General features: G+C 49.0%; 1 protein-coding gene across 1 annotated transcript in view; it reads right to left on the bottom strand.

Annotated features, from left to right (window-relative positions):
* The window catches only part of TG (thyroglobulin), a 230,691-nt gene extending 215,799 nt beyond the window's left edge, over positions 1–14,892 (bottom strand). Inside the window, exons 1-8 of the mRNA XM_018058585.1 lie at positions 14,790–14,892; positions 13,777–13,885; positions 13,234–13,331; positions 11,666–11,869; positions 10,868–11,027; positions 1,933–2,039; positions 1,334–1,477; positions 964–1,149 (exon numbers count right to left, since the gene is read on the bottom strand). Of these exons, the coding sequence (XP_017914074.1) occupies positions 964–1,149; positions 1,334–1,477; positions 1,933–2,039; positions 10,868–11,027; positions 11,666–11,869; positions 13,234–13,331; positions 13,777–13,885; positions 14,790–14,856 (1,075 nt within the window). The 5' untranslated portion in view covers positions 14,857–14,892. The remainder of the gene's footprint in view (positions 1–963; positions 1,150–1,333; positions 1,478–1,932; positions 2,040–10,867; positions 11,028–11,665; positions 11,870–13,233; positions 13,332–13,776; positions 13,886–14,789) is intronic.

Genomic DNA, 15,632 nt, shown 5'->3' with positions numbered 1-15,632 from the left:
CCGCCTACATTAAACATGCTCAGAACACTTACATTAGCATACAGCTGGGTAAGATCGGCTGAACACCAAGCCCATTTTGTAATAAAGTTTCAAATATCTCATAATTTTTTGGAGGGAAGGACCACACCATGCAACTTGCAAGATCTTAGTTCCCCAGGCAGGGATTGAACCTGGGCCCCAGCAGGGCACCAAATCCTAACCACTGGACTGCCAGGGAATTATCGAATACCTGTACTGGAGGGGAAAAATGGAATAGCTGTCTGGGTACAGAGCTGTTGTAAGTGTATGGGGTACAATTGTGTGGCTGACTGGGACCTGTGGCTCATTGCCACTGGTTAGCATCATGAGAAAGTTCCATGCCACATATCCCTAGGCCAGGAAATGTTCAAGATTCAAAGCACTATTTCTACTGAACATGTATCATTTTTGCACTGTCGTGAAGTCTAAAAATTGTAAGTCAAGCCACTGTTAAGTCAGGCCCCATCCATATTTATGTCCCTATAATTTCGCTTCCCCAGGCCTGACTCTAGTGAACACCTCTCTTTATTTTCATCCTTCAGGAAGCATCTTTAGTTTAGAAGAAGCTCATCAAGCGTCACCTCTGCCATGAAGCCCTCCTGGGTGTCTCCTCGCCATACAGGCACAGATAGAATTGACCCCCTGCTGCCCTGTGTTCCTGGAGCTATCAGCACATACTTCTCTCACAGCACCGTACACTTAATTCTCTCCTCTCCTACTATTCTCTGAGCTCCCTGAGGAAGCAAGCATGTCTGATACAGGACGAGAAACATAATAGAAATTAATAATGATAGACGGGTTTCCATCCTGTTGAACTTGAAGGGTCTGTAGGGCACCCCTGGGAAGCAATGGAATGAATGTGTTCTGGGAAGGTCAGTCTGGAGAGACAGATACAGTAACATGACCTGACAGGAACAAGGGGGGAGGCTTGGAGAGGACACCCACCACAGGACGGAGGCTCCCCTCGCCGCCGCGTCCCCGGGAGCTCCTGTCCCCGGCTGTCCACACACCAGCATGGCCCTTTCCCCTGGCACTGTGCCGCCTGGTACTCCCCGTCCGGGCGGCAGCTCGGTACGTAGGGGTGATGGAATCTGGTGGCTGCAAACCGCTCCACTTCACATTTCGTGGGGCCTACGAGAGATCCAGGCAGGAAAGGCAGGGCAGTTAGTGTCTTTACGGCACGCGTTCTGGACGCTGGTAAAGTCGATTCAGTCCCCACGCCCACTCTGGTAGGGCAGCCATGGAGGCTGCGGGGACATGAAAGCCACGTGGTCTCCTCCCAGTGGAAACACATCTGCCTCCAGCTTGTACTCACATCGGAATCTGCCGGAGATGACTAGCTGCACTGCTAGGAACCGTCTCTGCAATATCCGGTACAGAGTGGTCTCAGCAAAGGTGGAAGCAAGATCCAGGCCGGCAAAAATAGTGTCGTAAATTTCATCAAGTAACAGCTCCAAACCTGAGCCAAGAAAGCAAGCGTTTGGAAGGGATGGGTTCATTCAGAAAGGAGGCCCTGACCTCACCACCATGTAAACAGATATAAAGAGGCTAGAGCCCCCAACGGGTGTCATTGTGCTTTGGGCCTGAACAAGGCTTTAATGGTTTCCAAAGTCAGGGTGGCTCTGTGTGGTTGCCCAGGTTGTTCACAGTACAAGGGAGCACAGCTGAGAGAGTGAGAGAATGAAACCCAGCCCGAGTACCACTTGCCAAGCTCAGAGCTGCATCTGCTCAGAGAGGGGGTTGATGGGGGTATCTCTTCCCAGCAAAGGCACCACGTGGATGAGCAGCAGCTGTATTCAAAGTACCTCCCTTGGAGGTCTGTGAAGGCCGTGCCCTCCTGCATACCCAGGACAGCCCAGCCGCTGTTTCTGCTTTACAGGGAGTGACATTTATGCTCTAGGGGGATGTGCTTACCTGTCTCAGCCAGTTCCCGCCCTTGGCTATCCGCACAGTAACAATACCCAGACACCTCTGGGAACCTGCTCCGGAAGGAACTAAAGGTCACAAATGCATCTGGGAATCTGCAAGACAATGGCATTCATGGTCACCGTCTCACACAAGGCAAGTCATCACAACTTCTTCCAGCAGAAATAAATTAATGCGGCCTCATCTCATCTGAGGATGAGACTGTTAGATAGCATCGCTGACTCAATGGACTTGAATCTGAGCAAACCCCAGGAGAAAATAGAGGACAGAGGAGCCTGGCGTGCTGCAGTCCATGGGGCCACAGACAGTCAGACATGATTTGGTAACTGAAAAACAACAACAACAACAATCTTATCTGGGAACAAGAACTGTCTGCTTCTTTGTTTCATGCCATTTGCTCCATGCTTCCTGTAGTAAATGTATTTTTTCCTAAATTGGTTTTCCCTGGCCAGAGCGAGGCTGGGCCTGTGAAAATGAAGCTGTGCTTGACTGTCATCTACCAATTAGTGTTTTTCTCACTCGTGGGCTTTGACCAATTTATACCCAATTTATACGCATAGGATCAGACAGAAAACAGTTAATCAGCATTGCATTAACAAGTTCCTTTACTAGAATAGAACTCTCAAGGCTAAGGGCCAAGTGTGCTTCACAAACATACGGTACACATTGCAGATGATCTCATTCGGGGAGATCACATGACTTCAGAGCCCTTTACGACTTCTCAAGGCTGGAAAAGAAGCCAGGCTCCACCACAGGAAATTCTTGTGTAGGACATCTCCCAGTCCCATAGTCGAAGAAAACACCAAATCACTATGACATCACTACAAGGGCTATACTTCATTTCCATAAGTTGAGGGAAAAGATGCCTAAATCACGCCTGGCCCGACAACTGCTACAAGGAGCTAATTGGCTGGGCTACCCATCCTAGAAGTAATATGAAGCTCAGGTGATGAAAATTTGTGCCCACATGCAATGACATAGCAGCCAGAGGGGAGTTGCTCATCCCTATGTAACACGGAGAAATTCGTTTTTAACGCTCCATATAGCGAGTCTATATGGAGAAGGAAATGGCAGCCCACTCCAGTATTCTTGCCTGGAGAATCCCATGGACAAAGGAGCCTGGCGGGCTACAGTCCACAGGGTCGCAAAGAGTCGGACACAACTGAGCGACTAACACACACACACATAACAAGTCTATGAACCAAGCATAGTATGTTTCCACCTGTATCTGGAAATATATTCCCAACCAATAAATTAGAAGAAGTATAATAGCAGCTCTCTGCACAGAAAGGTCTATTGCAGTGTGATATATTCTAGCAAAGCGTTGAAGACAACCTTCATGTCCAAAGCTATGAAAATTGAAAGTGAATTATGGTAAATCCCCTAAATGAATGTTTGCATAACATTATGTAAAAAGGGGTAGGCTACAAAATGGCGTGTGTGCACACTACAATTGTTCCTATGCAAATGAACCAGAATTGGAAGGGAATATATTTCCAGGAACTTCTCAGAACCTCAACACAGGGTGCCCATGTAGTAGTTAATCTGAAAGGAAATGAATACACAAAACAAAACACACTATAGAATTACGGATTTTTTCCAGATTGTTGGTCTGTGATTATGCATACATGGGTCAAATTAAAAAGAACGTTACAGTCAGTGAGTGAGTTGCGTGAGTATGAGTGTTCATCACTCAGTCGTGTCCAACTCTTCAAGACCCCATGGACTGGAGCCTGCCACGCTCCTCTGTCCATGCGATTTCTGAGGCAAAAATACTGGAGTGGGCTGCCATTTCCTGCTCTAGTAAGTTGCATAATAGAAGCCAAAGACACACGTGGCCCAGTTGCTCACATTGACTGTAAGAATATGACAGAAGTTCATTCATTTGAACAGGAACAGGAACGTCGCTCAGTCGTGTCCAGCTCTTTGCGGCCCCATGGACTGTAGCCTACCAGGCTCCTCAGTCCATCGGATTTTCCAGGCAATAGTACTAGAGTGGATTTCTATTTCCTTCTCCAGCGGATCTTCCTGACCCAGGGATCGAACCTGGGCCTCCCGCATTGTAGACAGACACTTTGCCATCTGAGCCACCAGGGAAGTCTGGAACTTGGGATAAATTCAATTCTAAATGTGTTAAAACTGTACGATAATCACTTCCCTTTATTAAGCATTACTTTGTGAAAGACAACCTGCAAAATGTTTAATAGACATTGACTCGTTTAATCCACTTAATGGTCCTAAAAGCAAGGAGGTGTTTTTTTGTGTCCATTTTACAGGTTAAAGAGGTGAGGTGTGTTGGCCACCGTCTAAAGTAGTGGTGGGAGCTGGAGTTCAAATCCAGGCCGTCACCACCACGTGACTCTGTTAGTGGGGTTACTGGGGGCGCTCGGCTGCTCCCTGTTCCTGCCCCGTCTCCCCAGAAGCAGTCCTCTGCTCTGACACTCTGCCCACTCTGCTGGATCCTGGGTTTTCCTGGCATCTAACAGACAGGGACGGGGCTCCCCGCTGGCCCGAAGTTCTGCAGGCCATTCCAGCATGAGGCACAGGAAGTTTAAACCACATTCCACCAATTCAACCCGAAGACCCATCTTGACCTTCAACTAAAGGAAAAGGATGCTTCCCTTTTGTTGAAAGAAAAGCAACATCTCAGGATGATGATCAAAGAGTCCTCAAGAAGGAAAATTGTAGTGGAGCGTGAAATGATGGCGTTTCTGCATTTATGCTCAGGTTGTGGCCAACACAGAGTCAAAGAAATCACAAATAAGGCTCCATGAAATATACTGTCAGTCCCAGCCAGGCGTCTGGTCTTGCCCACCTTGGGCTCAGGTAGCCAGCATCCTTACTCAGACAGACTCTCCCACCCCTCTCATGGTGGCCGGTCCCTCCAGATATCCAGCCTTTGATGAAGACCAGCAGATCCCCCCTCAAAATCAAGAGCTGTGATGACTTCCACAATGCCCGGTGCACTGCAGACCCCTGCAGAGAGTCCAGTGAGCATAACAGGCGATGTTGAGTCCATGAGGGTTTCTCTGCACAGTTGCTCTCATGTTCAGGTAACCAGTCCCCTTTACTGCATATTAAGATGCATCGGCTCCTTCTCATGGGTCATCTGTGTAGCAGGAGTTGCCAGTGCATCTGAAGAAGTTTGGATGAGCTCTGTCACTAAGCACACCAGTTGACCGAGTCTCACCTTGGATCACTAAGGCATGATAATGGCATCAGCTCTTAACCAGGGTTACTTAACCAGAACGTACTTCCTTAGCCAGTGGTTAGGCCAGGGACTTGTGAAAGATGGGGAAAGGGGCAGAAAGACTAGCAAAGCTTACTCCCCACCCTGACATGTTTTTTTTTTCCTAAATTCACCAGCCAAACGGGTGTAGTTAGCAGCTGCTTTTTTCAAGAGGCAAAAGGATCTGCTTCAAATGGGCAAATGCTGTGGTCAAGTTCAAGCATAAATCATCACCCAGTACATCAAGAACCCACAATAAACAGGTTTGCAAGTGAGGCTTCCGGGCTCCCTGCAGCCCCATGGAAATGGGTCAACTGCCTTACGCCACTTCTGCATGTGAATTTCCCAAAGAAATCTTTTCAGATTTGTTGAGGTCCTTTAATGGACCAGAACCTGGTGGTCCGGAGTCGACCGATAAGAAAGTAAAGGAGAGAGAAAGAGGCTGATATTCCTTGGTTTATGCAGAAAACCAATAAAGCCCCTGCACAGGGCTTGCTCTGTTCACAAAGGCCTCAGGTGCCCTCTCGATGGGGTGAAGGTGCAGAGAGCCTTCTCGAAAGAGTCTGAGAAGCCCGGGCAGGAAAGCGAACTCAGAGAGCCTCTGCACTCCAGGAAATCAGCCTGAAAAAGAGAGAGACGGAGAGGGAGAGAGAGAGAGAGAGAAAGAGAGAAAGACACAGGGACCAGAGCTCTGAAGGAGCAAAGGTGTTTTATTCAACATTGTGTGAGTATTTATACTGTCTTACAAGGCAGCTATTTTCAGCAGAGATAAAATCAAAACTTACAAGTTATCAAGGAAACATGAGGTCATCCATATGAAAGAGAGTTGTAAATAATCACGTTTACCATATAGTTCATAAAAAGGAAGAAGGTACTTATCGCCATATAGAAAAACTAACGAAGAAAATGCCTGGATTCCTCAGCCCCCGGGCGAGGCTTGCCTCTCCTCTTATTCAGTAATTAATAAGGAACAGAGAATTCCTGACCGATCCAAAACAGCACACAAGAAGCCTCCTGTTAAATGCTTCCTGACACAGATTCAATATCCCAAAAGCAAATTTGTGACTTTTCCTTTCCAGACTCTTCTTCTACCAGCCAATCAGAAACCATACCTTGGAATCATCCTTGACTTTTTCTCTCCCTCACCCTTCCTATCTGTTCCTTCCCCAAGTTCCATGAATCCCACACCAAGTCAATATTTCTCCATCAATCCCGCTCTATCCCACCATCACCCTCTCCATCACCTGCTGTGGTTCAAATGGACAGCCCCTCTCACCTGGAATAGTACAGTGGCCTCCAAACTTACAGAGTCGTCCCTAGGTACCCACTCTGCTCTTCCTTGACTGCAATCCATTCTTTTTAAAATCCAGCTCTGCTGGTTCATGGGATATCTCCAACCTCAACCAGTTTTAAAATACTTGATGCAATATTCAGGACACACTTAAACTGAAAAATTACTCCTTGCTTATCTGAAATTCAAGTATCACTGGCCATCTGGTGTTTTTTCATCTGACAACCATCCAGGATACTATGTCTATACTCTCCACATAGCCTCTGGGGCTCCTGACACTTTGTCCACTGGAGACGCTGGGGCTGGCACTGCCCAGGTCTGCTTATCAGAAAATTTCTGAGCATGGCTGGGCTTCCAGTAACCAACTACCTGACCCTTCCCATGACCTTCTTAAATCAGAATTCACTCAGAGACATGCTTGCTTACATAAAAGAAAAGCTCCCGTTTCAGGGGTAAAAGTTTTTTGTCTTTAACAATAGATGCTTAGTCCTGAACTTTTGCCTTTAATTTGACTGCCCTCTGGTGGAAAAAGCTGTGAATTGCGCCTCCAGCAGGCACCTGCAAGTTCTTCGAGAATTGTTAAGTATATGCAATATGCCAGCAAATTTGCAAAACTCAGCAATGGCCACAGGACTGGAAAAGGTCAGTTTTCATTCCAATCCCAAAGAAAGGCAACGCCAAAGAATGTCCAAACTACTACACAATTGCATTCATCTCATACCCTAGCAAAGTAATGCTTAAAATTCTCCAAGATTTCGTGAACAGAGAAATTCGATATTCAAGCTGGATTTAGAAAAGTGACAGGAACCAGAGATCAAATTGCCAACATCTGTTGGATCATCGAAAAAGCAAAAGAATTCCAGAAAAATGTCTACTTCCGCTTCATTGACTACACCAAAGCCGTTGACTGTGTGGATCAATCACAACAAACTGGAAAATTCTGAAAGAGATGGGAATACGAGACCACCTGACCTGTCTCCTGAGAAATCTGTATGCAGGTCAGGAAGCAACAGAACCGGACATGGAACAATGGACTGGTTCCAAATTGGGAAAGGAGTTCATCAATGCTGTATATTGTCACCCTGCTTATTTAACTTACATGCAGAGTTCATCATGCAAAATGCCGGGCTGGATGAAGGACAAGCTGGAATCAAGATTGCCGGGAGAAATATCAATAACCTCAGATATGCAGATGACACCACCCTTATGGCAGAAAGTGAAGAACTAGAGAGCCTCTTGATTAAAGTGAAAGAGGAGAGTGAAAGGCTGGCTTAAAACTCAACATTCAAAAAACTAAGATCATGGCATCCGGTCCCATCACTTCATGGGAAATAGATGGGGAAACAGTGGAAACAGTGAGAGACTTTATTTTCTTGGGCTCCAAAATCACTGCCGATGGTAAGTGCAGCCATGAAATTAAAAGACCCTTGCTCCTTGGAAGGAAAGTTATGACCAACCTAGACAGCATATTTCAAAGCAGAGACATTATTTTGCCAGCAAAGGTCCCCATAATCAAAACTATGGTTTTTCCAGTGGTCATGTATGGATGTGAGAGTTGGACTATAAATAAAGCTGAGTGCCAAAGAATTGATGCTTTTGAACTGTGGTGTTGGAGAAGACTCTTGAGAGTCCCTTGGACTGCAAGGAGAGCCAACCAGTCAATCCTCAAGGAAATCAGTCCTGAATATCCATTGCAAGGACTGATGCTAAAGCTGAAACTCCAATACTTAGGCCACCTGATGGGAAGAACAGACTCACTAGAAAAGACACCCTGATGCTGGGAAAGATTGAGGGCAGGAGGAAAAGGGGACGACAGAGGATGAGATGGTTGGATGGCATCACCGACTAGATGGACATGAGTTAGAGCAAGCTCGGGGAGTTGGTGATGGACAGGGAAGCCTGGCGTGCTGCAGTCCATGAGGTCACACACAAGAGTCAGACACGACGGAGTGACTGAACTGAACTGAAAAGGAGCCAGACAGGTCTATAACCCACAAATTGTGCTTCCTAGGGTGGGTTCCTTAATTTCTGCTCTTCAGATTCCCTGCTGTGTGCTAGAGGCCATCATTTTCCAGTTATTTTTATAAATACTGAAGTAGATGAAAGGATCCCAAATCCCACTGTATACTGTGAGTATCCAATTGGACTTGGACTGAGCGCACCTCAGTTTGCATTGCTGAGCATCAGTAAATCAGGACATTTGGAGATCCCACTATGCGCACGGGCAGGCCATTTTCTAGGCCTGAGGTGGGTAGGGGAATGTAACCTACATTCCCAAAAGCTGGTGATGGATTCCCTACAAATGCATAATAATTTACAATTTTTGCAGTGGTTTCATAGGCAAGGGCTCAGCAGATCTTCACATGACTAATGAGTTGGTGGTGTCCTTACAGATGGGAACACTGAGACTCAGAAGTAAGTGACCCGGTCACTTTGCCAGCAGCAGCAGAGTCAGAATGAGGGTCACAGGGCAAACACTATGGGGCCAGACAGCTAATGCCAACAGTTGGAGCAGGGGGAGTGTGGCGCATACAGGAAGAGGCCCTCAGCGCGGGCTGGGGTCGGGGGGTTGCACTTGGTCCAAAAAGAATCAGCTTCTTGGTGCCCTGGGACAATGCATGCAGTCCCCAACCTTCTTCTTTAGAATCAAGAATTCAGAATTTTGTGTCTTGGGTTGAACATAGAAAATTGCTATGTTGGACGATTTTTACCTACACAAACTGAAATTTCACAGGATTCAATTTAAAATTTCTCAGTTTTGAAAATAGCGTGCCGCTCAAATGAGACTTGTCTCTGGGACAGTGCCTGGTCACAGGCTGCCGATCTGTGACCCCTCTGGGCACAGCCCATGGGAACTCCCCCTCCTCCCCATAGGAAGGAAACTGGTGGTTTTGAAAGCCAGACACATAAAGCCTCAGGTTCTCTAAGAGAATTCCTACTAGTATTTACAAATTAATATTATTATTTATTTTCCTTCCCAGTATTTTGATTATATCTGAAGTCTGTGCAAGCCCTGTATACTGATAAAGTCACCATCTTAAATAACCAGAAGCCATCCAGTTATTTGGGCCAAGAGCTATAAAAAAAATACCATTTTTATATTTTTTATATAAATCTTTAAGCTTAAATAAGCTTAATAGGTGCACACATACATGCCATTTATAAGAATGCATCAATGTGGTCCACATTTTTCCTTTTCTGCAGACCCTCCTCTCCTGACTCCTCCCCCCCACCCCCCCACAGCAACCTGACCCTCAAGGTGGCTGAGAGAACCACCCAGTATGTGTTTATTCATGTAATTCTGTCCTCACCGAATCCCATACCGGGGAAGCTAATCCTATACAGACACAAGCATCATCATATAACCATATGCATGCACTTAAAATTAGGACCTGTTTGCTTGTCTGTGTTCTAAAAATTAAATCCTCTTATATTATGTGCACCTTGTATCTTACATGATATTATCATAACGTGCTGCCAAACCCTCTCCAAATCAACAGACGCAGTCTGACTGCATCCTGTTTAAGAGCTGCGGAAATATTTACAGTGGCTTCCCTGGGAGCTCAGTTGGTAAAGAATCCACCTGCAGTGCAGGAGACTCCAATTGGATTCCTGGGTGAGGAAGACCCCTTGGAGAAGGGATAGGTGAACCCACTCCAGTATTCTTGGGCTTCCCTGGTGGCTCAATCGGCCTGCAATGCCAGAGACCTGGGTTCAATCTCTGCATTGGGAAGATCCCCTGGAGAAGGGCTTGGCAACCCACTCAAGTATTCTTGCCTGGAGAATCCCCATGGGCAGAAGAGCCAGGCCGGCTGCAGTCTATGGGGTCACAAAGAGTTGGATACGACTGAGTGACTAAGCACAACACAGCACGCTTTTATCCAGACACCCTCCTTGGGTTCTTAATAACTCTGTTCCCAGTTTTTGGCCTCAATTAAAAAAAAAACAAACATGGTGCTGTGGACATGCTGCTGCTGCTGCTAAGTCGCTTCAGTCGTGTCTGACTCTCTGCGACCCCAAGGACGGCAGCCCACCCGGCTCTGCCTTCCCTGGGATTCTCCAGGCAAGAACACTGGAGTGGGTTGCCATTTCCTTCTCCAAGGCATGGACATTCTAGTACATTCTAATAAAGAATCTTCATATTCTGGTGTTTTCATCTCTGTAGGCTGGCTGGGCCAGAGGGTCCATGTATTTTAATTGAATAGCTATTGCCGGCTTGTTTTGTGGGAGACGCCGTGGGCCCTCCGTGTCCATCACGGGAAAGTGAACACCAGGCCTCTCTCAGGTTGCAGGGCTGAGTGTGTCACACACACCCTTGCCAGCGCCCAGCCCCGCAGACAGCAGGAGCCTGGGCGGGAGACCAGCAGGCATGGGCCGTGCTGGGCACACCCGGGGGCCCTCACCTGTTGTAGCTGTGGACCAGGTCGAAAATCATCATGTCTGTGGTGTTGACGAACTTGCACTGCACTGGCCTGAAGGACCCATCTGGGGAACACTGGGGTGGCGACCTGTCGCCCACACCGTGGAGGAGACGGCGGTTTCTTATCTCACAGCTCCTCGGACCTAAACATTTCCAAGCAAACAATTTAAATCTATTTACATTTCATTAACTTTTCTTGGAGTACAGTTGCTTTACAATGTTGTGTTGGTTTCTGCTGTACAGCAGAGTCAATCAGCTCTATATTTACATATGTCCCCTCCTTGCTGGATTTCCTTCCCATGTAGGTCACCACAGAGCATTGAGCGGAGCTGACTGTCCTATACGTAGATGCTCCTTCGTCCTCTATTTTATACATAATATCAAGAGTGTATGGGTGTCAGTTCCAGTTTCCCAATTCATCCCACCACCCCCATCTTTTCCCCCTTGGCGTCCATAGGTTTAGGAAACAATTTCTAATCCTTGCTTATGAGGAGGCATATGTGCTTCTGCAGTCAAGATGCTTGTGTTCCTACTACACGCACGAGAGCATCCCGAACGGGGACTAAGGCCTGATGCTCCCGGAAATCCCACTTGTTAAGTCTGTGAATACTGAGGTCCACCGCGCAGAACCAGAAGGGAGAAAACCTTCCTAAAACACCTTCCTTCTCGAGCGGAAGGCCAGGTCCCCTGCCTTTCCTCGGGGAGCCCTCACCCGTTTCGGTCAGCTGTGGGAGGCTGCCCCGGGCCTCCGCCTCCCCGGGGCCCCGATGGTGGCACTTACAGCGTGCCGGCCTCCCCTGCTGGCGGGTGCCGTACACCTCCATCCCTTCCGCGTCCACACACCAGCACTGCCGCCGCCGCAGGTCACACTGCACGGGCGAGTAATCCCCCGAGTCCTGACACTGGGGTAGGTAGGACGCGGCCGTGCTGTTGATGTAGCTGCTGAGCAGAATCTGCTGCTTCTGCAGCTGGCAGAACGACAGACCTGCATGCAAAGAGTGGCGTCAGAGGAGGGCAGGGGCACCACGTAGGGGTCCGAGCCCCAGAGGACCACGCGCCCTCCCTAGGGGTGGGAGGCAGGGCGGTCCTTCCCACCACCCAAGGAGGCTCCATGAGCTGGCAGCAGCCTCAGGGTGAGCGTTCGGCCTGCTAAACTCTATATCCCAGGATTTGTTCTGACATCTGGCAGGCCGAGCTGGGAAGAGCAGGTTTCATCGTGTCCCCTCAGTCCATGGGACACCCCAACAGCCCTGGAGCTGAAGAGGTAGGGTGTGAAGGGAGCACAGGCTGGCTGTTGATATCTTGTCTGAATACAAATTTCCCGCACAGCCTTGTGCAGGAAAGAAGACTCCCTGGGGGGAGTCTTCACCCCTCCGTGCCAGACTTGCCTTCACTATAGAATTAAAACACAACTCATGGGAAAGACCCTGATCCTGGGAAAGACTGAAGACAAAAGGATAAAGGGATGGCAGGGCATGATTAGATAGCATCACCGACTCGATGGACATGAAGTTGAGCAAACTCCAGGAGATAGTGGAAGACAGAGGAGCCTGGCGTGCTGCAGTCTCTAGGGTCGCAAAGATTCAGACGCGACTCAGCGACTGAACAGCAAGCCTACTTCAGGTGCGTGAGGACTAGTGACGTTGGTGATTACTGCTCCTACTCAATACCTAGTTGGGGCAGGTGTCTTACGTGCAGTTTAAACCCTCACGACCATCAGCGCTGACCCTACAGCAGCTCCCGTATTCATGGTACAGACAAGGACCTGGAGTTCAGTGAGAGTGGGGCACCCAACAGAGGTCACTTGGCAGGACCGCTGGGAGTCAGCCTGCTCCCCAAGCCAGTGAGCTGGCCCCCCAAATCAACGCTGCAACAGAGCTTGGCTCTTTTACAGGATAACTGGTTTGAACCTCAATCTCACCATTTTAAGATGAGCGGCTTAAACTGACCTTTGTTTTAGCTTTACTGTGACACGCTTCTTTGACCACTCATCATAGCAATTATTTTAACAGGAAAGTTTTTGCCTTAAGTCTCAAATCTTAGAAACATCCCAGTTGGGAAAACACTTCTTGAGCAAGAGGATGCTTTCTGGTTTCAGAGGATTTTGAAGTCTTTTCCCCGATGCATCCTTAGCATCAGACGTGGGGCACAGGGGGATGTCAGAGGCTACTTGCTGAACACATGACTTGATTGTCCCATTGACTTTCACAGCAGTCCCGTAGGAGGTAGGGCCTAATTCAAAGAGGATGATCCCGCAGCCCAGAGGGAGACTAGCCCTGGATGCACCTGAGCCCAGGGCTGTATCCAGGGTGTGAGCTGCCCCCTGCAGTTCCTCCCCTTCCTACTTACAGGCCGCAGGCCGCCCGGGCTGCCGGCTACCAGGCACTTCCCTGCCATCAGCGTCCACACACCAGCAGGAGGCCCCATCCTTCCCGCACTGGACGGTCCTGAAGACAGGAGCCACAATCAGGTACCCTTCTTCCTTTTCCTTCCCTCCACGCTTTAATTCATTTCAGTTAGGAAAAAGACTGGTGTGGAGCGGGACTGGTGGCTCCAGTTGAAGTCAGGGAGGAGAGGGGGCATCGGAATGTAAATCGTTGGATCATTGGCGAGTAAATCACCGCCGCCACCACCACCCCATGCACCCTTGTTAAAACAAGTACAGTAAAAAGTTTTGGCAGGAAAGGAAGGGACGTCTTTGGTTCTGGCTGGAAGGAAGCATGGATTGGGGCAACAGAGGTCAGATGACTCAGTGTTGATGGGTCTGGGGAAAGCTCCAGCGACAGCGGCCACAGGTCAGCTTCGAGGAGGAGCATAAAGGGCAGGGGGGCGGGGACAGGGAGAAGCTGGGTTTTAAGGCCCCTGGGTCCGCATGGCTGGAGGAGGCCTTACTGGAAGCTGCCGTCCTCGGCGCACTGGGGGACGTAGTCTTCTTGCCTTGCAAAAGCCCTCTCCCTCTGCAGCTCACATGGGCGGAGCGGCTGGGCGTCCACCTGGTACTCTGCACAAAGGAAGTGATGCCGCTCATGAGAGACAATCCGCTGCCTGCATTCCAGTAACGGAGACAGGCTCGCTGGAGACACAGACGCTCTTCCGGGTTTTATTTCTAGCACCATCAGCAAGCATATTTCAACTCGCAGTTTTGCAGCTACTCACAAGTTTGACATTAACTCCCCTGATCCCCAGGAAGGTGATGTCACCGTCTTACCCAGGTGGCCATGAGACTCGTTCGGAAAACTAGCCTGTTCAGGATCACACCACTGGCAAGAGAAGGATTCACAGTGGACCCTTGGGCTGTGCGTTCCCCAAGACCATGGTTGGGTCAGGGAACACCGTAAAGGAGGGATTCTTGAGTTTATCCAGGCACTCCTTGCAGACAGAGCACATTCCTGGCCTCAGTGGAGAATGCATGTAACGTGCAGGGGCTTATTCAGAAATCACAGTCACAACTGCTTCCTTTCCAGAGAGGAAACGGCTGAGCCGCAGCTATAATAGGACTCAGGTCTGTTTCACACCACGGGTAGATTTGTGTTTTTCATTACCTGCTAATACCCCATATGGACAACCTAGGACTTGAGACTGTAAAGATAATTTTAAAACAAACAGACAAACAGAGAACATAGCCAATAGCAGCATTTGCTAACAGGGTGGGGTGAGGGGAACTAGAATCCAATTAGGAAGATCTAGTTTCCCATCTCCTCTCCACTGATCACTGACTCTGTGACTTCCCAGACCCTCTGTCTCTTCCTCTGAAAAGGAGAGTGCATAACTGACCTCAGGACACTGTGAGGATGAAATGAGGTCACAGATGTTCCAAGGCCCTGGGGCAGTTCCTGGCTAACAAGGAGTTGGCCTGAGAGGTCCCTCCCAACCCGACGCTCTGAGACCGCAGGGTCAGAACTCACCAAAGATGTTGGCTGACACCAAGAAGGCTAAGTCCAGCAGACCAAAGACCCACAGGGCCAGGGCCATCTCGGGAGCCCTTCCAGGGAGAAGGGTTCGAAGCTGCTGCCCACCTTAGGGCTCTGGCCAAGGAGCCTTTATAGCACTGCTGCGGGCACTTAGCCCCCACCCACAGGCACTCAGAGAAGCAGTGCCTGCCCTGTTTTCTCTGCTGGTCACAAGGAGGTCCTCCACCTGCGTCTGTTCCCCTGGAGAACACTCATGTGGCCAGTGTGGGGGGAGAGTCTTGTGGACGCTGTAGGGGAGCAAAACTGGGGACGAGTGTATGTGAAAGTCGCTCAGTCACATCTGACTCTCTGTGAACCCATGGACTGCATCCTGCCAGGCTCCTCTGTCTATGGGATTCTCCAGGCCAGAATACTGGAGTGGGTAGCCGTTCCCTTCTCCAGGGGATCTTCCCAACCCAGGGACTGAACCCAGGTCTCCTGCATTGCAGGTAGATTCTTGACCATCTGAGCCACCAGGGAAGAACTGGGGGCATGGCTTCATAATTCATCTTCAGGGGTAAAGGCCAAAGTTTGCAACTTGGTGGGCCACACATTCAGGCCCACCATGAAAGAAACACAATGCTCCCTTCCTCCTCATCCCTGCTCCTTCCTTCCCTCTTTCTAGCCATGTTTCTTTAGCGTCTGATAGAGAAGCAGACACTATTCTAGGCCATGAGGATATGGCAGGGAACAAAACAGAGAGAGCCATTAACACAGATGTAGGGATTTTGATGAGTAAGCCAAACACACACACACTCATATTCCTAGTCATCCCCCTTTCCCCTGTCCCAGGCCTTC

This window comes from Capra hircus, chromosome 14, assembly GCF_001704415.2.
Source record: "Capra hircus breed San Clemente chromosome 14, ASM170441v1, whole genome shotgun sequence".
NCBI classification, from domain to species: Eukaryota; Metazoa; Chordata; class Mammalia; order Artiodactyla; family Bovidae; genus Capra; species Capra hircus.
This window is presented reverse-complemented; position numbering and strand designations above follow the sequence as displayed.